The sequence below is a fragment of the Scyliorhinus torazame genome, chromosome 21 (assembly GCF_047496885.1).
Source record: "Scyliorhinus torazame isolate Kashiwa2021f chromosome 21, sScyTor2.1, whole genome shotgun sequence".
In the NCBI taxonomy this organism is placed as follows: domain Eukaryota; kingdom Metazoa; phylum Chordata; class Chondrichthyes; order Carcharhiniformes; family Scyliorhinidae; genus Scyliorhinus; species Scyliorhinus torazame.
This window is the reverse complement of record NC_092727.1, coordinates 118,571,659-118,596,449: the sequence shown is the minus strand read 5'-3', so window position 1 is coordinate 118,596,449 and position 24,791 is coordinate 118,571,659. Positions and strand designations below refer to the sequence as shown.

Genomic DNA, 24,791 nt, shown 5'->3' with positions numbered 1-24,791 from the left:
CTAAGGACTCGGGTTCGAATCCCGGCTCTGGGTCACTGTCCTTGTGGAGTTTACACATTCTCGCCGTGTCTGCGTGGGTTTCACCCCCACAACCCAAAGATGTGCAAGGTAGGTGGATTGGTCACACTAAATTGGCCCTTAATGGGGAAAAAGAAATAATTGGGTATTCTAAATTTATTTTTTGAAAAGTAGGAACAGAATTAGGTCTGATTTATATTGCTCACCAGGATCTGTGCATCGCTTGTTTTTACGTTTTCTACTGGAAGACCGTTAATGTGGATGAGGTGAAAGGAGGTTTAAGTACTCATGGAACTTTATACTGATAAGAGCTGCTATGATCAGGAAAAGGGAACGCAAAGGAGCAAAAATTTATGGTCCTCTGTGGATTAGCGTTTACCTGATGTGTCCCAGATAGCATTATCTTTGACAGTCATTTAATTTTTTTAAAATAAATTTAGAGTACCCAATTCATTTTTTTCAATTAAGGGACAATTTAGTGTGGCCAATCCACCTAGCCTGCACATCTTTGGGTTGTGGGGGTGAGACCATTCTCTGGGTCTCACCCCCACAGACACAGGGAGAATGTGTAAACACCGCACGGACAGTGACCCAGAGCCGGGATCGAACCTGGGACCTCGGAGCCGTGAGGCAGCAGGGCTAACCCACTGCGCCACCATGCTGCCCGGACAGTCATTTAATGGTGGCATCTACCAAGCTTTTCCACGGAATACAGCGTCCATCCATTTCAATGGCACAACTGTATTTGGGAGTTGGCACAGTTAACCAACCGGTCCCTCTTCCATACCAATGTTGCCAGCGAGATTGTACCATGTTTGAAATGAGCACTGATTACTTATTTTAAAAAAAAGATCCGGCAGCTTTGAAAATGAGCAAATCTAATTTCATCTCTCACTTGTAATTTTAAAATTTTCTTTGGTTGCTTTGCTCAATACTCTGCGCGGTGATGAAACTTGTAAATTTAATGTCTGATCTGGAATGCGTAACGTAAAAATGTGAAAACCAGTAAAAACCTTTTGTTTTAAAAAAAGAGCAAATATAGTTGCCACTAATGCCAGGTGGCATTTCTATTGTAAAAGGACCCCACAAAAGTATATTACCTCAGCTGGAAAGGTGAGCATACAGAGCGCTAGACAAACTTTATAAACTATTGCAATGTGAAATTGTAAAGATAAAACTGATCTTCCCAGGAGATAGCTTGGGGGCAAGGAGGATATCTGATCTTTTTTCAGGCTAACACTGTAAAAAGTACATTTCTATCCCTGCAGACTTTAACCCATACTGCATTAACAGCCAGGCCGAGGTGTATTTTGACATATGGCTACATGCAGTTGGAGAAAGAGCTAATGTGGAAAAGCAGCAATAGGGTCTCCCCTTTCCAACATGCTTTCCACAAGCTACCCATATCGGCAAAACCACAGCACTGCACATTCATTGTCCTCCTTGGAAAATTGTTTGGGAATTTCAATACATCTATTACACAGGAGGTGGCTATTCAACCTCTCGAATGTTCCATCATTCAATTAGATCAAACCTGATCTGTACCTTAACCCCATCTTAACTGTCTTGTTTTCATATTCCTCAATACCCTTACCGTACAATCATACTAATGTTTTGGGATTTTCAGTTGATCTAACTTCTGGGAAGAGGTGGGTGGAAAGGGCCAAGTGTTTCAGATTTCAACCGCTACTCAAGGCTTCAATGACAAATGTTTGAAGCGGAAGGCAAACCTTTGCCCAGCACAAATTTAGCTTGAAACCAGATAAACTCCCAACAATCTTACTTATAATTTATATCTGTACCCAAATCTTCATATCTTTCGTATCAAACATTATAGCTAATGTTCAATAAAAAGCTTTATCCAGATGAAGAGTCAGAAACAAATAAAAACAATATTTTGAAAGTGCACAAAATTCACAATTAGTGCTAATTTAACAATATCTGCGGAGTTAGGATTAAAATAGGAGTTCTGTCTCTTTGTCCTAGTTGACAACAGAGATCTCAAGGCATTAATTTCAAACAGCAGGGGGTGACTCCCTTGTCCTGTCCAATATTTCTCTAATAATTACATTTAGTGCTGCCAGTGTTGGCAGTCTTGACGTTGACAGAAACACTAAGGTAAACATTATTGCTTCCAGAACTGCTGAGACCCCATGAAGGAAATGCTTTTCCCAGTTGCATCTGGGACAAAGGAATAAACACTGCCTTTGGGAGATTTTTAGATATGTACAAGCTGAGTGTAAAGCCCATCCATCCATACCAGTCATCAGTGCAATTTTATCTTCACTATTGTGGTTGGACCTTCCTGAACGTAATTCAACACCACAGCAGCGTAGGTTATTAGAGAACAGCTTCTTTCAGTGGTTCTGTTACATAAATGCAACTGAAGAGGAAGCCTCTCGTTTCCCTGCTTCTCCCAGGGCCCCAATGAAAACGAGAAGAGTGCATTCTCACTGCGCTACCTACGGAGCTGATGAAATATCTTCAGATAAACAAACAAACACAGCACACTCCATTTCCCATCGAAATGAACACCCAATAGGGCTCATTAGAAACAATTCTTGTTTGTTAGCAAATCCTGGCTACAGGCTTTAACCCTGCTAGCCACTCGGGTCAAACATTTGCAGCAGGCAGAATTTTATAACTTCACTGCTATTGAGCAAAATCCTCCATTGAAGATTTCACTGCCCTTGAGGTTTTGGCCAACGAGTCCAGTTGTATGTGTGGCAAATCTGGCTGAAGTATTGAAATGTGCCAGTCTTGTGTTCAGGCATAAGGGCAAGGAAAGTTGACGGACCCAATTACTGAACGATCAAAGTGAATCCATTCAGACAACGGCACTATAAAACGTTGCTTTCGTATTAATATGCACTGTGTTAGTGCAAATGGTTCCCAATGTGCGTGACTCAGCCGGCAAAAATCCCAAACAAAGTTTCAGTCAGCCAGCTTTAGCATATTCAGCTGGTTACCACTGGCTGCACACGTGTTGGTTGCTAAAAGCACGAACACAACATAAAACCAGCATAGCTCAATTACTTACGTAGAATCAGTTCACCGACTTGCCCAAGAGTTTCAGAAGCCTGTACTGTCTTTCTGTCCCTAATTTTGCAACCCCAAACCAAATACATTGTCAAACCGTTTCAAAAGTAAAGAAAATTGAAAACTAACAAATTAGTTATTCCCCAAGGATGGCGGTCCAGCCATGTGTGTTGCAACAAAGACATGGACCTGAATTTTTGCTCCTGGGTCGGAAGCGCAGAGTTAGGATAAGTCCCAGCTCTGTGAACCGGGCTTGGTAAAAAATGCCCTAGATGGTTAGATTTTGTTCCGGGTGTGGCAGGTGTCAAGGGGAGTTGTGCCCGCCACCCAACCCCGGAACAGGTGAGAGGCAGCACATGGGCTGCCATGTGCAGAGCAGAGCGAAGGCCAGCCTCGGTGATCTGGCAATTTTTTCCCCGCTGCAAAAATATATAAAACAAAAAACAGCTCTCTAGCCCTCACTCCCCGACACAGACTGCAGTCTCCATCCATGCCAACCCATGCCCCTGCTCCCCATACCCTCCATGTCAATCTATGTCTCTACCAACCCCATGGCCCCATATCCTCCATTCCAACAAATTCCCCTATCCGCCCTCCCCCATTATCCTTTATAGCCCCTATGCGAACCTCATGCCAACTCATGCCACCTACCCTGCACCTTTGCCCATTTTAAAATTTAAAGGTCAGCTTGATAGTTCCACAGCTATGACAGCTTCCCTGACAGCTCCAATACCTTTACGTCCACTTTTTACGCACATTCACGTCGACATTTAACAATACTAAAGGGCACCTTCCCTCTCTCAAAGATGTCCTGGAACTCTCCATAAGCATATCCTGCCTCTCCAAAAGGCTATTCTGCCTCTTCAAGAATTCCATTCATTAACTTCACACTTTCTTCAAATTCATGTTTGGACATCCAATTGGCAAAAATTGGATTGGATTGATGGCAGCAGCACGTTAACATGTGCAGCTGCCTCTGTACCGATGTGTTAAGTACAACCCACCCCGTTCCCCACCCAACCCCCTCCTTCCCTCCCTCGCCACAAATGGCTGTGCTGCGTCGGGGGGGGCGGGGGGGGAGAACATCAGCAATCAGGCCTCTGGTGCCATTTTGAATAAGCCTGCTACCCTCTCTGTTGTTGCGAAAATTCAGGCCGTCACATCAAGAAAGAAATCTCCACAGTGGTGTTCCAGACAACGAAAACCTCAAAGAATCCTTTTCAAACACACCCAAACTATTGAGCTTTAAAACACAGATCTGAAATAGAAACAATGGCATGTTACTTACTGGCAGGTGAGGGGGTACTGTATCCACTGACTGGAAGCTGGTGTTGCAATCCATTTATGGATGGTGGTGAAAGGCCCCCGAGGACCGGTGGGAAGAAGAATGGGTAATGGGGCACTGGGTAACCATTTACGTGTCCAGTACCCGGCGGTGTGCACGAACTGCTGTTGGTTGACATGGTGAAGTAAAACGTGTACAGGATAGTCTTCACATGTGCACCACAAAGCTGATCAGTGCATATCAAATAGGAGAAATGTCCAGAGGAAGCAAAGGCAATGGCAGCCTTGACGTGCAGAATTGAATTCAGAAACAAGCAGGGTTCATACAAAAAATGATATAACACCAGTTCTCCTAATAGAAAAATTAAAAAGGCCGTCTGTATTCCTTATGGATGGCAAGCCTGGTAGTCAACCATTGGTTCCATATGAATCTATCCAAGTACTATCCTAATGTATATTGCAGCTGAACTCTTGTAGGAATAATGCTCTTCACGTCCTCAGAGACTCCTTGAATAGGCCTTCTTCTCCTCTAAATCTGGGCCAGACTGGGTGTGCTTACACTGGAAAAGAACATAATTGTAAGAGCAGAGGAAAACTTGTTCGCGAAACAGCAAATAACCACAGCTTTTAAAAATTGAATCTTACAGTAGAAAAGACAGGCGAAGCATCTGGGCCCTCCCCAGAAAACAAGGGGGAGGGAGAATGGTGGAGGGGCGGGAAGGAGGATAAGAGTCAGCTCTTGTATGTGTGTGGGCTTTGTAGAGCTGTATTACAGTGTTTAAAATAATTACTCCTCTTGTCCTGAAACATCTGATTTAAAAACACACCAGGCCTAGCATGTGCAAATTAAAATGTGCAAGAATTGAAAGGGGCTCCTTAAAAATAATGGAGTTTGATATGAATTTCTACTGACTGCCCTCCTTTCCCCTCCCCCCTTGACCTACTGACGGTCACTGCCTCCCACATATTGCTGGGAACAAGAACCCTAAAGCATCAGCATTTCTAGGCATATGGAACACATTTTGACCCCTTTTTCAAAGCAAATAGTGTCTAAAGATGGCCAGCAGATTTTTCAATCTGGTCAAAATCAGATGATATTTCAATGCAAAATATCACTATACTTCCCTTTGCTCAAAGACATTTTATAAAATAAACAGATTACCCACGACTTTGTGCAATCTCCAATGATGGACCCATGAGTTAAATTTTCTTTGCTAGCTGCACACACTTGAGTGCCAACATTCAGTAGGTGCCAGCAACAGAGCAAACCAACATTTCCTGGCTACAGGAATTCCTCTTCTGTTAGCCGCGCACACATACTTCACTAATGGGACCTGGGGAGAAGTCCTCAATGCTGAAACCAAGTCTCTCTCCCAGTGAATACTGAATCAGCATCGACAGAACCCATAAAAAAGTCTAGCCGAGACTGCTTGAGCAACATTGATGGGAACTCAGCTAAAGTCTACTTAAGTCCAGGGTGACACAGTTGCACAGTGGTTAGTGCTTCTACCTCACGGTACCCAAGGACCCGGGTTCGATCCTGGCCCTGGGTCACTATCCGTGTGGAGTTTGCACATTCTCCCCGTGTCTGCAGAGGTCTCACCCCCAAAACGCTAAGACGTTGGCGGCACAGTAGCAGAGTCGTTAGCACTGTTGCTTCACAGCGCCAGGGTCCCAGGTTTGATTCCCGGCTTGGGGCACAGTCTGCACGTTCTCCCAGTGTCTGCGTGGGTTTCCTCCGGGTGATCCAGTTTCCTCCCACAAGTCTCGAAAGACGGTGCTGTTGGGTAATTTGGACATTCTGAAATCTCCATCTGTGTACCCGAACAGGCGCCGGAGTGTGGAGACTAGGGGCTTTTCACAGTAACTTCATTGCAATGTTAATGTAAGCCTACTTGTGACAATACAGATTATTATGTGCAGTGTGGGATAGATTGGCCACGCTAGAATTGCCCCTTGATTGGAAAAAAAAGAGAATTGGGTACACTAAATCTTTTTTTTAAAGTCTCCCTAAGGCTGTCTCTCCTTGCTAGGCAGTCAAACAGCAATACAGAGGAATTATAGAGTCATGGAATTGTACAGCACAGAAGGAGATCAATTGGTGCCTTGTGCTCTTGTTGGCTCTTTGAAAGAGTAATTAGGACCATTACCGTGTTCTTTCCCCCAAAGCCCTGCAATTTATCAGGTTTTTATACAATTATCGTTGCAAAGTTCGTTTGCTCCCACCATCCTTTGGGGTAGAGATTCCAGATCATAATAACACGCTGCATTAAAAAATCGCCTCATCTCACCTCTGCTTCTGCCGCCAATTACCTGAAAATTTTCCATTGTAGTCTCTCCTGACCTGCAACCTATCCCAGACCTTCTATTTTACACCTGCTGCTTCTCCCCCACTTTTAACAGCATAAAGCCCATCACATTTCTACCTCCCCCTAGTTATCATGAAGAGCCAAAGAGCATTCGACTCAAAACGTTAACTCAGTTTCTTTCTCCACAGATCCTGTCAGACCTGCTGCGTTTTCCCAGCATTTTCTGCTTTTATTACCTTAAATCTGTGTCCTCTGGTAACTCCCTGCCAGGGTAAATAGTTTCTCCTTTTTATTTCGTCAAACCCCTCATGATTGCAAATGCCTCCATTCAATCTTCCCTGAACCATACTGCTCTCCTGCAACGAAAAGTCTTCCTGTTTGTACAGGCTGTCCTTCCTTCCCTTCCCAGTTATAAAGTAGAGAATGATGGAAATAGTTACATGCTAAATAACAATAAATTTCGTACAAGCTTTTGGGATGTCTCAGTTTTTCCCCCCCCACCCGTTTAGGTGGACAGCAGAGAGCTCCAGGAAATAAACTGGAGGGATTCTGTTGCTGACAAAGGGGCACTCAACTTACAATCGGCAGAGTGTGAAATAAAGCCCCTTTATCATGACCCTTGATGTATTGGGTAGGCTGGGTCGATGTGGACTGCACTTGATGCAGTGTAGCGAGAGACGGACCTCCAACACTTGATAAGATGCAACACGATTTTATTTAACATCTAAACTATTATACATGTTCAACTGTGGGTTAACATGATGCTGACTTGACTGGAGGCCTTGATACAAGCCTAACCAGACTTACTAGCTACCACATGGTGTTTGCACTGGCCAGCTCACGAACTCCGACTGTCTCAGAGGCTGGGTCCCGAGAGAGCGGGAAAACTGGTGCCCTCTGGCTTTATAGTGGTCGTGTCCTGTCTGGTGATTGGCTGCTCTGTTCTGTGTGCTTACTGGTCATCCTGTGTGTCAATCACTGCCTGTTCGCACTCCATTATATACATAGATGTATATTATGACAACCCTCATCGGCCCGAAACGGTAACTTTCTTTGTCTCCACAGAGATTGCCTGACCTGCCGGGTATCTTCCGCATTTTCTGTTCACAGCTGTATCTGCGGTATTTTGCTTTTGCTTCTTTCCGAGGCTGATACTTCGCAGGCTCAGATTCTGCAGTCAGTGGCAAAGCAAAGGAACTCACTATTGATCTCCTAGGAAAGCTACCCACAAAGATCTGGCGACTCCTGCACTAAGGTTTTCCCCTTTCCCTGCGGCAGTTTAAACCTGGCGTCAAGTCAAAGGAATGAATGTCTTGGCCTGCAGCAGCACTGGTCCCAGCATGCAAGGAGCCAATCACATTCAAGTATTCATGCTCAGCAAACTAGGAAGTTAAAACCACTGAATCGGGCGGCACGGTGGCACAGTGGTTAGCACTGCTGTCTCATGGTGCAGAATATCTGGGTTCGATCCCAGCCCCGGGTCAATGTCCGTGTGGAGTTCGCACATTCTCCCCGTGTCTGCGTGGGTCCCATCCCCACAACCCAAAAAAGATGCACATGGTAGGTGGATTGGCCATGCTAAATTCCCCCTTAATTGGAAAAAATAATTGGGTACTCTATCACTTTTTTTTTTTAAAAAGAAACTTTAAAAAAAATATTTTTTGGTAATTATTTTTCTTTTTCCAATTAAGGGGCAATTTAGCGTGGCCAATCCACCTAACCTGCACATCTTTGGGTTGTGGGGGCGAAACCCACGCAGACACAGGGAGAATGTGTAAACTCCACACGGACAGTGACCCAGAGCCGGGATTCGAACCCGGGTCCTCAGCGCCGCAGTCCCAGTGCTAACCACTGTGCCACATGCCGCCCATCGTTTCACTTATAATTTACGCTTTCAGACAGTGAAAGAAAGGAATATGAAGAATTAAGATAGAAGTTAAAATAAAGATCAACACACGTTTTAAAATACTTCCAGGTTTCAAAAAATATGTGGATTACTTTTTCATTATGGAGAAATTAAGCCTTCCAAAAGTAGTTTCACAGGACTAGTGAGGGTGTTTAGCAGTAAGATCGAAGTCAGTACTTAATTAAAAACACAGGTTCACCTATTTTAACAATTATTCAAGCGCTTTTATAATGAGTAAACAGTGGTAGAGTAAACTTTTTCATCAAATTATGATTGTTATGGAGATTGCAATCTGTGGAGCATACTCTATGGAGGAGCACTAAATCACTGCCAATTTCTGAATTCCCACATTACTCTGCACACATGGGAACTCCTGGGGCGACATTCTCTGACCCCCCGCCGGGTCGGAGAATCGCCGGGGGCTGGCGTGAATCCTGCCCACGCCGGTTGCCGAAGTCTCCGGCACCGGAGATCCGGCGGGGGCGGGAATCGCGCCGCGCCGGTTGGCGGGCCCCCCCGCTCGATTCTCCGGCCCGGATGGGCCGAAGTCCGGCCGATAAATTGCCTGTCCCGCCGGCGTAAATTAAATCACCTACCTTACCGGCGGGACAAGGCAGCATGGGCGGGCTCCGGGATCCTGGGGGCGGCGCGGGGCGATCTGGACCCGGGGGGTGCCCCCACGGTGGCCTGGCACGCGATCATGGCCCACCGATCCGCGGGCGGGCCTGTGCCGTGGGGGCACTCTTTCCCTTCCGCCTCCGCCACGGTCTCCACCATGGCGGAGGTGGAAGAGACTCCCTCCACTGCGCATGCGTGGGAAACGGTCAGCGGCCGCTGACGCTCCAGCGCATGCGCCGCCCGGAGATGTAATTTCCGCGCCAGCTGGCGGGGCAACAAAGGCCGTTTCCGCCAGCTGGCGGGGCGGAAATTCCTCCGGCGTCGGCCTAGCCCCTCAATGTTGGGGCTCGGCCCCCAAAGATGCGGCGCATTCCGCGCCTTTGGGGTGGCGCGATGCCCGTCTGATTGGCGCCGTTTTGGGCACCAGTCGGCGGACATCGCGCCCTTTCCGGAGAATTTCGCCCCTGAAGTTGCGGTCAGTTTCAGTGGAGTAATGGTGGCAAACATTAAACAGTTTCACAGTGGTTACGACAGCAGAATCCGGATTATTGGCTGCAAATGTAATCACAAAAAGGGTGCATGAGCGATAACCATTCAGTTCACAGGAAAAAGATATTACAGAACAAAGGAGAAGGGAGAAGCAGGAGTAACCCACAAACCCGCAGGGGGCTTTATTTCACACTCTAGCGATTGTAACGGCGGGTGCACCTTTTGTCAGCAACAGAATCCCTCCAGTTTATTTCCTGGAGCTCTCTGCTGTCCACCTAAACGGGGGGATAAAGAACTGAGACATCCCAAAAGCTTGTATGAAATTTATTGCTATTTAGCATGCAACTATTTCCACCATTCTCTACTTTATATGCACATTTTATATGTCATTGAGTTGCACAACAATTTGTGACCATAAGCACACTTCTACATGTGCTTTAGTGTGCTTGGATCTGAAGAATGTGAGAAGTTTCTATTCTAAACAAAATAGAGACACCATAGGGCACTATCTTCCGAGGCGCTATGTGGTTGTTCAAAGCCTGGAGACCCCGCTGCCAGGGTCAACCCGGCTCGCAACGCCTCATGAGATTCAACGCAATCTTGCGAATCGTTGCAAGGGGAATCCCGCCCATTGTGGGCGGGATCAGTTTTGGGCAAAATCTGCACATTAGAGTGAGACTGTTCACAGATCCTCGAGGTACCTGAGGCTTTGGGATTCAATCGCTCTGCGTAGTGGACCTTGGGCGAGCGCCGTTTGGTGCTCATCCCCACAAACAGGGACCAGATTGAATGACACTCATAGCGGTCTCCAAGGGGATCGGAGGCCCCCAGCAGGCTTTCCTTTGGGCAGGGTGGTGCCCTGGCACAGCCTGATACCCTGGCAGTACCAGACAGGCACTGCCAAGGTGCCCATGTGGCATTGCCAGTTGGCTAGCGCTGGCGCACACACACACACACTAATCTCCTTTAGCGCTACCCTTCTCTCTTCCCCCCTTTAAGATGCTCCTTAACACTTACCTCTTCGTCCAATCATTTAGTCGCCTGTCCTAATGTCGCAATGTGGCTGGATGTCAAACTTTATTTAGTAACAATCCTGAAGCGCGTTAAGCCGTTTTACTCGGTTAAATGTGCTCTATGAATACAAACTGTGGCTATCGCTTCGAAATCCGAAGCATTAAATCCATCTCTCCACGTTACTGCGAATGCTTCAGCAAGTGGATCTGAAGTCCAAGTGGGAGGCCATATTCAAACGAATTAGGAATTCACGACAGAACAGCATGAAGTTGGACCATGTGCACCAAGCACTATCACATTCAGTTTGAGTCAAGCTGATCTACTCTGAAGGTAATTCTCTGGGGTGTACAGTCAAGGTAGTCTTCAGTCAGTTTACATGCTAGCAGGTGCTAAATTACCTGCCACTGGTGTGCTGTGCACATCAGTCCCAATCTACAATTTTGCATCAACTGTTTCTCGCAGATTGATGCAAATCTTTACACTATAACTCAATAGAAACCAGGAGGAGTGGTTGGAAACAGAAATACTTCCAGATAGCTGTTCACCTTGTATAAGTTTCTGCAATTTCTCTACTAAATCATAATAAATTAAAATCCTAAATCCAAGAATACTTTACAACCAAACCTCAAACTTCAGAGTTAATCTGGGATAAATCCCATGCCTAGAAATGGGAATTTATATTCTGAACTGTATCACTGGTCTATCCTCCAGGAGAATTTCTAAAGCAAATTAGTTTCAAACTTAACCCACAGCAGGTTCTCTCCAGCCTAAGCTTAATAACATAAATTGTGGTATTGATTTACAGAATTGCTGCTTTTTCAGAACTTCCAATGTATTGATTCTGAGTTTCATTACTGCAAACATTTGATTTCATTAATCGTGTCATGACGCAGTTGAGAGTTGGAAAATGATGCTGATTAGCTAAAGTTGATGCACCCCTTTCCTTGGGTTTTCAATGGTTTTCCACAGTAGGCCTGCTACAGCCGATTAGGAAGCGGGCAAAACGAGCCAGGTTTCCCAATACTTTTGTTCTTCAGTGGCTATTTATGGAAAGGACAAATGTGGAGAATGGGAAAGAATCAGCGTTAGTCGCTGGCAGCACGGTAACACAGTGGTTAGCACAGTTGCTTCACAGCTCTAGGGTCCCAGGTTCGATTCCCGGCTTGGGTCACTGTCTGTCCGGAGTCTGCACGTTCTCCCCGTGTCTGCGTGGGTTTCCTCCGGGTGCTCCGGTTTCCTCCCACAGTCCAAAGATGTGCGGGTTAGGTGGATTGGCCATGCTAAATTGCCCTTAGTGTCCAAAAAAGGTTAGTTGAGGTTACGGGGATCAGATGAAGGTGTGGGGATAGGGTGGAGGTGGAGGCTTGGGTAGGGTACTCTTTCCAAGGGCCGGTGAAGACTCGATGGACCGAATGGCCACCTTCTGCACTGTAAATTCTATGATTCAACCCAAGGTTGAATAACCAGCCAATACTCCATGTAGGCTCAAAGGCAAGAACATAGCGTCAACAGGAGGGGATGGAGGAAAATTGAACGTGATGAAAAAGTTTTTTCTAAAAGGCTACATACAGTCTTTGGGCTTGCTACTTTGTCTATTGGGGAGACTGAACGAATGTCACCTGCATGTTCTCATCTATTTGCAACCTGACATGGCTTCCCAGTAAACAAGTGAACTACTCGGAACAAGAGGGTAATATTGATAGTGTAAACTAGGTGATATTAGGCCAACTGCCTGTTAAATGCCTCCCATGACATTTTGCACTGAAGTCAATAGAATGTAGAATTAGGAGCGGCGCATAATGAGCAACCAATCCAATAATACCTCTTATACTCTCATCAAACGTTAGTCACCATCGTGGGTTCATTCTATATCATGATTTCAGTTGACCAAGAGACAGTTCTTGAGGCAAAGGCTGCAATTTTGAGTCTTCTAACTCCAAAACAAACAAACAAACAAAAGGGAGGATGAGGCAGCACAGCAGCAAGCACTGCTGCCTCAGAGCAGTAGGGACCCGGGTTCAATTCCAGCCTTGGGCGGCTGCCTGTGTGTAGTTTGCACTTTCATCCCATATCAGTGTGGGTTCCCTCCGGGTGCTCCAGTTTCCTCCCACTGACCAAAGATGTGCTGGTTAACTGGATTGGTCATGCTAAATTGTCCCTTAGTGTCCAAGGATGTGGAGTTACGGGGATAGGGCAGGGGAGTGGGCATTGATAGGGGTGCTCTTGCAGAGGGTCAGTGCAGACTTGATGGGCCGAATGGCCTCCTTCCACAGAGTAGGAATTCTATGGTTCTATGATGCATTTCCTTAATGGATGGATTCAGACCCGTGGAACAATTGTTGAGTTCACATTTCTTCCTAGGTTCCACTTCTTGAAATCCCACCCTAAACTCTTCCTTCTACCTCTTCAAAACACATCGCTTTGACCAAGTTTTTGGCCACCCCTCCTATTCTCCCCTCCTATTTTTATACATTGAGGAATGTACATAAACGTAAGCTGTTGTTGCATGCTGCCTGTCTAAGATGCACAGGTGTGGCAGAGATACAAGAAAGGGATTGAGAGAAATACATATAATTTTTTTCAAAGGCTCGTCTCACCCAGAGGGTAAACAAAAAAGTGAGATAAAAATCAGTCAGTGCTGTTAGCCCTGCTGCCTCGCTGCGCTGGGGTCCCAGGTTCGATCCCGGCTCTGGGTCACTGTCCGTGTGGAGTTTGCACATTCTCCCCGTGTTTGCACGGGTTTCGCCCCACAACCCAAAAATGTGCAGGGTAGGTGGATTGGCCACGCTAAATTGCCCCTTAATTGGAAACAATTAACTGGGTACACTAAATTCATTAAAAAAAAAATTTTTTAAATCAAAATTAAAAAATCAAATCAGTGCTGGCAGAAGCAAATGCCGATAATTGCATTCATCTTAAAAAGGCACGAGTGTCTTTGTGAGAATTCTTCAAACGCCAACACGCAACACTCTCAGAAACACGATCCATTCTTAGCATCAGGATTGCTGACATAATGCTGTTTGCACAAAATAATGGCCAGGTTGTTAAATGACACGTTACTGTTTTCAACATAATGGTTCCGTACTATATAATTAAAATTGGCAGCGTTCGTAATTTCCAAATTAGGAATGCAAAACTTGTCAATGGTTCATTTTCAAATCGCTTTGTAAATGTGCAACTTATTCATAAACTATGAAATTCTTTATTTTTCTTTCCGGTCCAGAAAATAATTTTAATTTTGGCAAATCACCAAACACATCGAGCTATTTGTAAAACTGCTTTTTAAAAAAACAAAAGCAAACGCTCCTCGTGCTGCATAGGTTTTCTTTGCTACACTATCATTTGCTGTGAGGATGTGCTCAGTCATCAATTTTAGCTGTTGTTCGCTTGTTTAGAGCTACTGAAACTCTTTCACAGCCCACGCTGATGTGCACTTACATGGACTCCATTATGGGGATGTGGAGCGTACAGTGGTAGCTGGTAGGAATATGCCTCACTGACTACTGAACATCAACCAACCAGCTGCCGAAAGAAACCAGCCACTCATGTTGAAGAGACAATGATGCATCCTTTACCTGCTCCAGTTTAATAATGCCACCCAAATATTAGATAGCACCGCTGAGAGCAGCAGCAACGTAGAAACTCTGGAATTGATACCGAAAGCACCAAATTAAATTCCACTTTTTTAACACAAGTTGAAGGGTTTTCATAATACAGTGGGGTAAATTTCCATTATTGTGTCTGTGCGCTGGATGAAGGGCAGGTCAGGTGGAAAGGATTTTATGAATAGATAGAAAGTCCAGTTGATTTCAGGACACCACATAATCATTCCCATTCAGTTCTTCCAGTACATAATATACAAAAAAGGTCGACATCATACATTGATGTCCTGCTCCATGGATCATCATTCATTTTTTTGAAAAGTAGATTAAAGTTGACCTTTAAATTTGACAATATATGAAACTGGATGTCTGTGAAAATATTTCCTTCATCTTCCATTATTTTAGAGCTTAGGTTACACTAGACCGTTCAGTTAAAAGAGCCACACTTTCTATTTAGCCTATTGGATAAAGGCATTGTCGGTGTAGTCTTAAAACAGTCGTACCCAGATTCAGGTTCCAATCTATAATAAGTTAACTTACGCGACAGGGACAGTACCTTCAGGGTTACCGAGATCAGGAGAGGAAATCAACCCAGCGTCCTCATTCATCTCCAGTGACTGTAGACTCAGTAACATTGGATGAGGACACAGTTGTGTTCACTGCATTAACCCCTCCAGTCAAAAATGTTGCTAACCAAGAAATAGGAGTGGGCCATTCAGTCCTTCGAGCCCTCTCCGCCATTACATGAGATCATGGATGATTTTCTACTTTAACACCATTTTCCTGCACGATCCCTGCATCTCTTGATTTATTTTCCCCAATTAAGGGGCAATTTAGTGTGGCCAATCCACCTACACTGCACATCTTTGGGTTGTGGTGGTGAGACCCAGGCAGACACGAGGAGAATGTGCAAACTCCACATGGACAGTGACCCGGGGCCGGAATCGAACCAAGGACCTCAGTGCTGTGAGTCAGCAGTGCCGCCTCTTGATGTTTTTAATATGTAGAAATCTATCAATCTATGTCTTGACCAAATTCAATGACTGAGCTTCCAGAGCCATCTGGGGCAGAGAATTCCAAAGATTCACTACCCTCTTAGGTGAAGAATATCCTCCTCATAGAATCACTACAATGCCGAAGGAGGCCATTCGGCCCATCGAGTCTGCACAGACCCTCTGAAAGAGCACCCTACCTAAGTCAAACTAGATTCCAAACTAAATCGGCCCCACCCTATCTCTGTAACCCAGTAACCCAACCTGACCTTTTGGACACTGGGGGGCAATTTGGTATGGCCAATCCACCTAACCTGCACATCTAATAATAATAACAATCTTCATTATTGTCAAAAGTAGGCTTATTTCTGTCACACGTAGGCTTATTTAACACTGCAATGCAGTTACTGTGAAAAGCCCCTAGTCGCCACATTCCGGCGCCTGTTCGGGTACACAGAGGGAGAATTCAGAATGTTCAATTCACTTAAAAGCACTTCTTTTGGGACTTGTGGGCGGAAACCGGAGCACCCGGAGGAAAACCACGCAGACACGGGGAGAACATGCAGACTCCGCACAGACAGTGACCCAAGCCGGGAATTGAACCTGGGTCCCTGGCGCCGTGAGGCAGCAGGGCTAACCACTGTGCCATTGTGCCGCCCTCTCGGTGCACTCTCATAACCATATCTACTTAGTCATCATCTCTGACCTGTCCCAGGGCCTCTGTCCTCTTTCAATGCTCCCCATGATTTTATTGAACTACAATTCAGCAGTTCTTGTTGGCAAATGGCTGCAAAATTTCCTTAGAGAATAATGGCCTGACACTGCACAGCCATCAGGCTGTTGCTGATTAAATTACTAGCCTTGGAACAGTTGGATATTGTAGAGGTCAAGTCACCATTTAGGCCTCCTCAGATTATTAATGATATGGTTTAATCACATAATACTATTACCTCACTGCTCCAGGAGACAAGGTCAGTTCAGCCACAAATAGACAGGGAAAGCTTGATATTGTACACCACTGACCGGCTTGGATCTCTATCAATTCCGATTAGAAAACACAAACTAGGCGGGTGACAGATTGAAACATTATTAAGTGGAGTAACCCAGAAAAAAACAGTACCGAGTCCAGGACTCAGGAAATCCCCCTCTTAGAAACGGCGTCGTTGATGACAGGTAGCCCAAAGACCAGGCTCCAGGCAGCAAGCCTAAAAGATAAATAGTTGTTCTTTTTGTACATCTGATTCCAAGCAGCGCCCCCCCCCCCCAACGTGTACACACACACACACACACACACACACACACACACGTGATATTCCTAAAATCATTCCAACCCTGCAATTCTTCTGCAAGCCTACACATCAGAAAGCATATTCACATTTCCACAGAAAGGCCACACAGACTGCAGGATTTTTCGATCCATTCTGTTACTGTTCCCCATGTGGATCTACCACTTTCCCTCCATTACCTGCTTTTTCTCTCTATCCTGTCATGTTTTTGTGGGTTTTTGTCTCTTGCTCCGTCTTCTCGCTCTGTTCCCTGACTGCCCTTGCTCTCACAGGATGTAGGTTTTTAATCTGAACCGTCACAAAAATTACTGCAAAGTAAATCCCTTCAGTCACGTGTCCAAGAATGTCTTCAATGTGGGAGTTAAATTGTTACAGTACTCAATTATGCTGCAAAATGTCCAGACTAATAGCCATCTTCTGTGACCAACCAACATGAAAATATATAACAAACTCATGTTTTTCTGTCCATTGACTCTATGCTGGAAATCATAAGTAGTATGCTTGTGATTTTCTGTTTCTTACGGAGGGTGGGTGGGTGAGGCATCTTGCCAGCAGGCTAGCCTCAGAATATTGACATAGGCATTTTAAATAATAAATACCTTGGGTGTTACGGTGGCACAGTGGTTAGCACTGCTGCCTCACGGCGCCGAGGACCCGGGTTCGATCCCGGGTCACTGTCCGTGTGGAGTTTGCACATTCTCCCAGTGTCTGCGGGGATCTCACCCCCGCAACGCAAAAAGATGCGCAGGGTGGTTGGATTGGCCACGCTAAACTGCCCCTTCATTGGAAAAAAATAATTGGGCACATCAAATTTTAAAAAACAATAATAAATATGTTGAAGAGCTGTCATACTGCAAAACAGAGAGTTAGTACCGTGGGTTCAAACAATAACTGCTTCTCAACTATTTCCCAACTCTGGTGCAGGGTAGGGTAGGTGAATTGACCATGCTAAATTGCCCCTTAATTGGAAATAAATAATTGGGTAATCTAAAAAAATTTTTTTTTTTTTTTAAATTCCCAACTCTGGCTGGAGATACTCAGTGAGCCACGAATGAAGGTACTCGTTCATTGACTCTTTTTCCTTCACGATTCAACGCCGATTTAGATCCTGTCCTATCCTTCAGAACTCCCTCATCTCTGTGCAGGTTCGAGACCAGCCGTGGGTCACTATCTATGTGGAGTTCACACGTTCTCCCCGTGTCTGGGTGGGTTTCCTCCGGGTGCTCCGGTTTCCTTCCACAGTCCAAAGATGTTCAGGTTAGGTGGACTGGCCATGATTAATTGCCACCAAGTGTCGAAGGATGTGTAGGTTAGGTGGGGTTACGTGGACAGGGTGGGTTAGTGGGCTTGGTAGGGTGTTCTTTCAGAGGATGTGTAATCTCGATGCAGAATGGCCTCCATCTGCATTGTACTGCTGTGATTTTAAGCAAGATTTTATCCTCCAAATATTTGCTTTCTATGGCTTTGTTGCCTTTATCCCACAGCAGCAAGGGCAGAAAGGAAAGGAAGGAAAGTAAACTGAGAATCCATAGAAACCCAACAATGCCGAAGGCCATTCGGTCTATCGAGTCTGCACTGAACTTCTGAAAGAGCAACCTTCCGAGACCCAGTCCTCAGCCCTATCCTCGCAAACCCACTGAAACCTGCAAATCTTTGGACTGTAGGAGGAAATCGGGAGCACCCGGAGGAAAACCAAGCAGACATAGGGAGAATGTGCAAACTCAACACAGTCACCCAAGGCTGGAATTCAACCCGTGATCCCTGGTGCTGTGAGGCAGCAGTGCTAATCACTGTGCCACCCCGCCGTCCATCAGACAAAACCAGACGTGTTTCAGATCCTCAAGAAGGGTGAATCCCAGAAGGTCATTGTTGAGCATGGAATCAAAACAATCACAAAGTCAAACTTCAAGCGGAACTGGAGCAAATTGGAGAAATAATTTATTTTAAAATTTAAAAACAAAAAAATTTTGAGCACCCAATTCATTTTTTCCAAGGGGCAATTTAGCGTGGCCAATCCACCTAGCCTGCACATCTTTGGGTTGTGGGGGCGAGACCCACGCAAACACGGGGAGAATGTGCAAACTCCACACAGACAGTGACCCAGAGCCGGGATCGAACCTGGGACCTCGGCGCCGTGAGGCAGCAGGGCTAACCCACTGCGCCACCATGCTGCCCTAAATTGGAGAAATAATGAAGCATTGAAGGATCTACTGTTACCAAAACAGTATGAAAGCTTTTGCAAATTTTTGTTGGGAAAGGTCTCTACCTGACGTTAACAGATTTGATGACTGGAAGAGTTTATGAATATTGGGCAATTTAAGGGTTAAAAACCTGGGGATATAGTGGGCGGGAGGGGTCGGATAATCCCCGGTGGGAGGTGCGAATCCCGCCCCGCCGCCGGCTGCCGTATTCTCCGGCGCCGTTTCTCGGGCGGGGAGCGGGAACGCCGCCACGCCGGTCGGGGGCCATTGACAGCGGCCCCCCCGCGATTTTCCTGGCCCCAATGGGCCGAGCGGCCGTCCAGTTTTGGCCAGTCCCGCCAGCCTGAATCACTCAACTCACATATGGGACCTGGCAGTAAGTCAGCGGGGGCAGTTCTTTGGGGGGCGGGGGGGGGGGGGGGTGCGGTGATCCGACCCCGGCGGGTGGGGGGGCAGGTGGCCAGGCCCGCGATTGGGGCCCACCGATTTGCGGGAGGGCTTGTTCCGCGGGGCCACTTCTTTATTCCGCGCAGGGCCCCTGTATGGCTCCGCCATATTGCCCGGCGGCCGGCGCGGAAAAGAGAACCCTCCATGCATGCGCGAGAATAGGCCGGCCGGTCCGCGCATGCACGGAATCACGGCGGCGGTTCTGTGCATGCGCGAACTCGCAGCGACCCTTCGGCATCAGCGGGAGCGGTGCCAACCCCACCGCCGTCCACCTAGCCCCCTAGACAAGTGAGAATTCCTCAACTTGGGGGGGCCGTTGACGCCAGAGTCGTTGACCCCTGTTCTTCCACCGGCGTGGGGACTTAGTCCCCAGAAGGGAGCATCCCAGCCAGTATGTTTGACTGCAGTGGTCACGTTTTAAAAATAAGAATCCTGTTTTGCAGGCCTGGGAGCCTTTAGGAGCCAGAAGGAGAAATTGACCAGAGGAATGTGTTTTTCAGTCTGGGATAATGCACTGTGGTTTGACTGGGGAAGGTCCCTGGGGAGTTTGTGTTTTCAGTCTGGAAAATTAATTTGTTTTCCAGTTTGGGGAGATGATGTCATTGCTGGGTGGAGCTAAGAGATTCAGAGAGAGACATTTTTTGAGAAAGCTTTGGAGAAGAATCGAAGTCTGATAGGGCAACCCTTATTTTGACGACAAGTAAAGGCAGTTTTCTCTCACAGCAGGATACTTAGAAAAAGAGTAATAATATTTAAAGCAGAGCAGTCTTGTCTGAGGACAAGGAAGAAGCTGAAACATGACAGGTGAACCAGCTTTTTGAAGACATCTAGCCAGAGTCAACTGATGCCCAAATCTGTTCTGTGAAGCAAGTATTACGCTATGCCATGCCGATATTAAGCTGGATTGAGAGACTCATGTTTCTTTTCTCGTTTTTAATGGGCATTTGAGTAGTACTGTTTACGGGGCAATTGTAAGCTATTCTTATTGGGTGTGAAGTTAAAGAGTTTAATATTGTATTCATAATAAAGTTTTACATTAAGAATATCAAATCCCTATTTCTTCATGCAATCACTCATGGAGTGAATCATTCTTTCCGCACAGTCTTCCAAAATAAATTAAAATATTGGTGTTTTGGTCCTGTATCCTAGCCACTATTGGAGTCTGGTCTGGGATCGTAATGCAGAGTAAAGGGATCCGGGTATCCCGTTAAGGGTGACCCCACTCTCTTGATTGCATCAATAGGCTTGTTTGAAAGTGCACATATATGGGTGCCAAATGAAGGATTGGGCACCAGTGTCCTTTGGAGCTAATTATTGTTGTCATACCTACCTATCCATATCGGAGAACAGCCAGTACCTTGAAGAAAAGAGGGGGAAATAACTAGGAATGTTATCCAACAGAAATCATACTGGGATATAGACACTGACCAACCAGTCAAGATATTACACACAATTATAACAATCACAACCAGCAATTCATATGGAAAGGTAATACCAAGGAATATTTCTGTGATTGGATGAGTACTTCTGGATAGTTGTGGACTGCACACCACATAAAGCCAAGGAATGTAGTCACAGAATAGCGTTCTCATACACTGACTGAAGAGCTTAACTTCAGAGGTGAAGTGGCGGATCCTGCTGGGTTGGAGGCTAACATCTCCTGTAGAACCCTACAATCGAAGCCGGAGTGCTTCGGCCTGGTTAGGGAATTTATTGGAATTTTTGCACCTCAAGAAGGTCAAATACAGCAAGAGGGGGTGGATTGAAGGGTTCTACGGGAGATGGCGGCCATTTATATTTATATTGTATTTTAGAGAGTTAGCTGCTAAAGAGGGTGGTGAGGGAGTGGGAGAGGGAAGGGATGAATACGCAAAGGGGGCCTTGTTCCATGGGTTCAAGGGTTGTTTTAGTGGGTTCTGGATATTTGCGAGTAGCGAATGGTTATAGTTTGTATTTTTTGTAATTTTGTAGAAAACGTTAAAACTTTAATAAAAACATTTTTTTTTAAACTTCAGAGGTGAGTTGCGAGTGACAAACAAGTATTTTACCGAGTATAGCACCATCAAGGAAAACTAGAGTCAATGGGAATCACCGGCGGTCAGCGTGAACCCCGCCCCTGCCGGCCTCCGAATTCTCCCACCCCCCAAAAACCGGCGTGGCGCGAGTCGCGCTGCCTGCCTCGGAGAATGGCGGGGTCCAGCGCGACACAATGGGCCCCGGGACCGCCTGAATTCCCCAGCCCGCGATGGGCCAAAGATCCGCTCGCCTGCAGCCAGTCCCGCCAGTGTAAATTGGAGTTGGTCCCTTACCGGCGGGACCTGGCGGCGCGGGCGGCCTCCAGGGTTACTGGGGGGTTGCGGGGGGATCTGGTCCCGGGATGTGCCCCCACGGTGGCCTGGCCCGCGGTCGAGGCCCACTGATCCGCGGGAGGGCCTGTGCTGCGGGGGGCACTCCATTCTCGGTGCGGAAGTGACTCCATGTGCACATGCGCGGGGATGAGGTCAGCAAATGCTGGCGCTCCCACGCATGCGCGTACCCGTGCCGGCCGGCGGAGTCCCTTCGGCCCCGGTTGGCGTGGCGCCAGGCCCCTTTCCCGCCGGCCGGCGGGGCGCAAACCACTCCGGAGCGGGCCTAGCCCCTGAAGGTTTCTGCACCTTTGGGGTGGCCCAATGCCGGACTGGTTCACGCCACTCCGTCCCGCCGGGACCCCCTGCCCTGCCGGGTAGGGGAGAATCCCGCCCCACGAGTCAGGTCTAGCACAAAGGAAGATATGGTTGCTGGGGATCAATCATTTCAGTCCTGGGATATTGTAGCAGGAGTTGTCAGGCTAGTGTCCTCGGCTGAAACATTAAAAAAAATTTTTTAGAGTACCCAATTCATTTTTCCAATTATGGGGCAATTTAGCGTGGCCAATCCACCTAGCCTGCACATCTTTGGGTTGTGGGCGTGAAACCCATGCAAACACGGGGAGAATGTGCAACTCCACACGGACAGTGACCCGGGGCTGGGATCGAACCTCGGCGCCGTGAAGCAGCAGTGCTAACCACTGCGCCACCGTGCTGCCCTGGCTGAAACATCTTTAGCTTCTTCATCAATTACCTCCCCTTCATCAGAAGGTCATAAGTTGAGATGTTCACTGATGATTGTACAATGTTTTGCACCATTTGTGGCTCTTCAGATCCTGGGAGCTACTATTGACTAGAAACTGAACTGGACCAGCTATATAAATATGCTGGCTACAGCAATAGGTTAGGGGCTGAGAATTCTGTGGAGAGTATCTCACCTCCAGATTCCCCAAAGTCTATCCAACATTTCACGGTGCCATATTGCTTCGCACTGCTGCCTCACAGCACGAGGGACCCGGGTTCAATTCTGGCCTTGGGTGACTGTGTGGTGTGTGCACTTTCTCCCCGTGTCTGCGTGGGTTTCCTCCGGGTGCTCCGGTTTCCTCCCACAGTCCAAAGGTGGATTGGCTATGCTAAATTGTCGCTTAGTGTACAAAGATGTGTAGGTTAGGTGGGGTGACAGGAATATGTTAGGGCAGTGGGCTTTGGTAGGGTGCTCTTTCAGAGGGTCGGTACAGACTCGAAGAACCAAATAGTCTTCTTCTGCACTTGGCACAAGTCAGGAACGTGATGGAATACTCTCCACTTCCCTAAATAAATGAAGCTCCAACAACACCCTCTATCTACATCAGCCAGGACAAAACAGTCCGCTTGATTGGCACTTTCACAAATATTCCTTCCCTCCACCACAGGCACACAGTGACAGCAGCAGTCAACAAAAAGCATTGCAGCACCACACAGCAGTTTCCAAATCCACAAGCTTTACCCTCTAGAAGGACAAGGGCATCAGATACATGAGAACACTACAACTGCAAGTTTCCAGCCAAACCACACACCATACAATCATCATTCCTTCACTGTCGCTGGGTCAAAATCCTGGAACTTGTTCCCTACCAGCACGGTGGGTATAACTATACCACACGGGCTGCAGCGGTTCAAGGCACAGCTCACAACCACCTTCTCAAAAGAAATTAGGGATATGCAAGAAATACTGACACACCCAGAGATACCCACATCCCGTGAACGAATAAATAGAAAATAACAACCACAGATGTACTGTAGCTTGCAGATTATTTAATGATATCTTATTCTCTTGTCTCCTGGGCAACTTGACTCCAGCTGAGTTACGTTCCCATGGGAATGTGTGCCTTCTTGTGCCTCATCGACGCATCCATTCTTTGCATCGATACCAAGACAGCAAACACCCTCCTCCATTCACTCCTGCAGGATTCACTGGCTAGCAAGCAGGAAGCTTGGCTAATTTTCCTCAATTTTCAGTACACCTACTGCCACCTTGGTGAGGCAAGTTAGTTCCTGTTGAGGTCCATCTCCTCAGGCACTGGGCATCCCCTGGTACTTTATCCAGGTGAGATATTAAATGTTTATATACAACATTTCCTGATGATGTCAACAATCTGTTTCCATATAAAGCTAACTCTAAAATATGCGGCGAGATGCTCCGTCCCGCCGCGCCACATTTCTGCCTCACCCCGCCGGCGGGATGTTCCATTACACCAGCCGGTCAATGGGGTTTCCCATCGTGGCGCAGTCTCACGCCATCGGAAAACCCCCGGGCTGCCGGCAAAACGGAGCATCCTGCCGGTGGCGAATCCCGCCCCTGATCGTTACACAATATCCTTTATGCAAATTTTAAGGAGCGTCCCATCATAGTTTTTAAAAAAAAATAATTTAAAGTGTACCCAATTAATTTTTTTTCCAATTAAGGGGTCATTTTGCATGGCCAATCCACCTACCCTGCACATCTTTGGATTGTGGAGGTGAGACCCACGCAGACATGGAGAGAATGTGCAACTCCACACGGACAGTGACCCGGGGCCGGGATTGAACCCAGGTCCTCAGCGCCATAGGGGAGCTTCCCATCTTAGTGTTACGGCATGTTACTCTGGTCCTTTTGATAACGCTATCCCTGCCTGAAGCAGACTCATTCAAACAGCTCAGGAGTTATCTTTTAAGAGGTTAGGGTATTTACTTACTGCGACAAGAGAAGAATCCAAAAGCTTTAATTTGCTTCAGATGACAAAATATTTCAAACCTCACTGGTACGCACTATCATAGCAGAAGTAGTTCAGGGATTGAGACTGGCTATTTCCAAGAATATGCAATCATTGGTCATTTCTCATTGAGGCAGGCTGGAAGGGCAGCTTCCCTAGTAGTCCTTATGCACAGAGTCCTGAATAGTTCTCATTTTTTCTTGAATATGCTTTTTAAACATAGAATAGGTAAATATCACAGCCAGACGAATGTGATTCTGCTACTACCTGTCGCAGCAGGCAGCGGTGGATATCAAAGCAATAAGCTAGAAATGTCCCACAGCGCCCAGGAGATGATAAGGGCTCATTTTGAAATAAATATTGCTGCTAAACTGACTGAGGCAGGAGTTCCTAATTCCATCCATTACCAGGATGTATGGACACCAAGGGATAGCTACAGGGAACAATGCAGTAACACTATCAGTCCTCATAGATTTTATATCATAGGTTGAAGAATTGTACAATCTGAT

The 24,791-nt window shown here is 46.6% G+C and overlaps 1 protein-coding gene across 13 annotated transcripts in view; it reads right to left on the bottom strand.

Annotated features, from left to right (window-relative positions):
* The window catches only part of raraa (retinoic acid receptor, alpha a), a 756,690-nt gene that overhangs the window by 256,665 nt on the left and 475,234 nt on the right, over positions 1-24,791 (bottom strand). For 8 of the 13 annotated variants that reach the window (XM_072487377.1, XM_072487376.1, XM_072487380.1 and 5 more), the window contains one exon: positions 4,346-4,901. The exons of the other annotated variants lie outside the window; for them this stretch is intronic. In XM_072487377.1, the coding sequence (XP_072343478.1) occupies positions 4,346-4,520 (175 nt within the window). In that variant the 5' untranslated portion in view covers positions 4,521-4,901. The remainder of the gene's footprint in view (positions 1-4,345; positions 4,902-24,791) is intronic. 13 annotated transcript variants of the gene reach the window in all.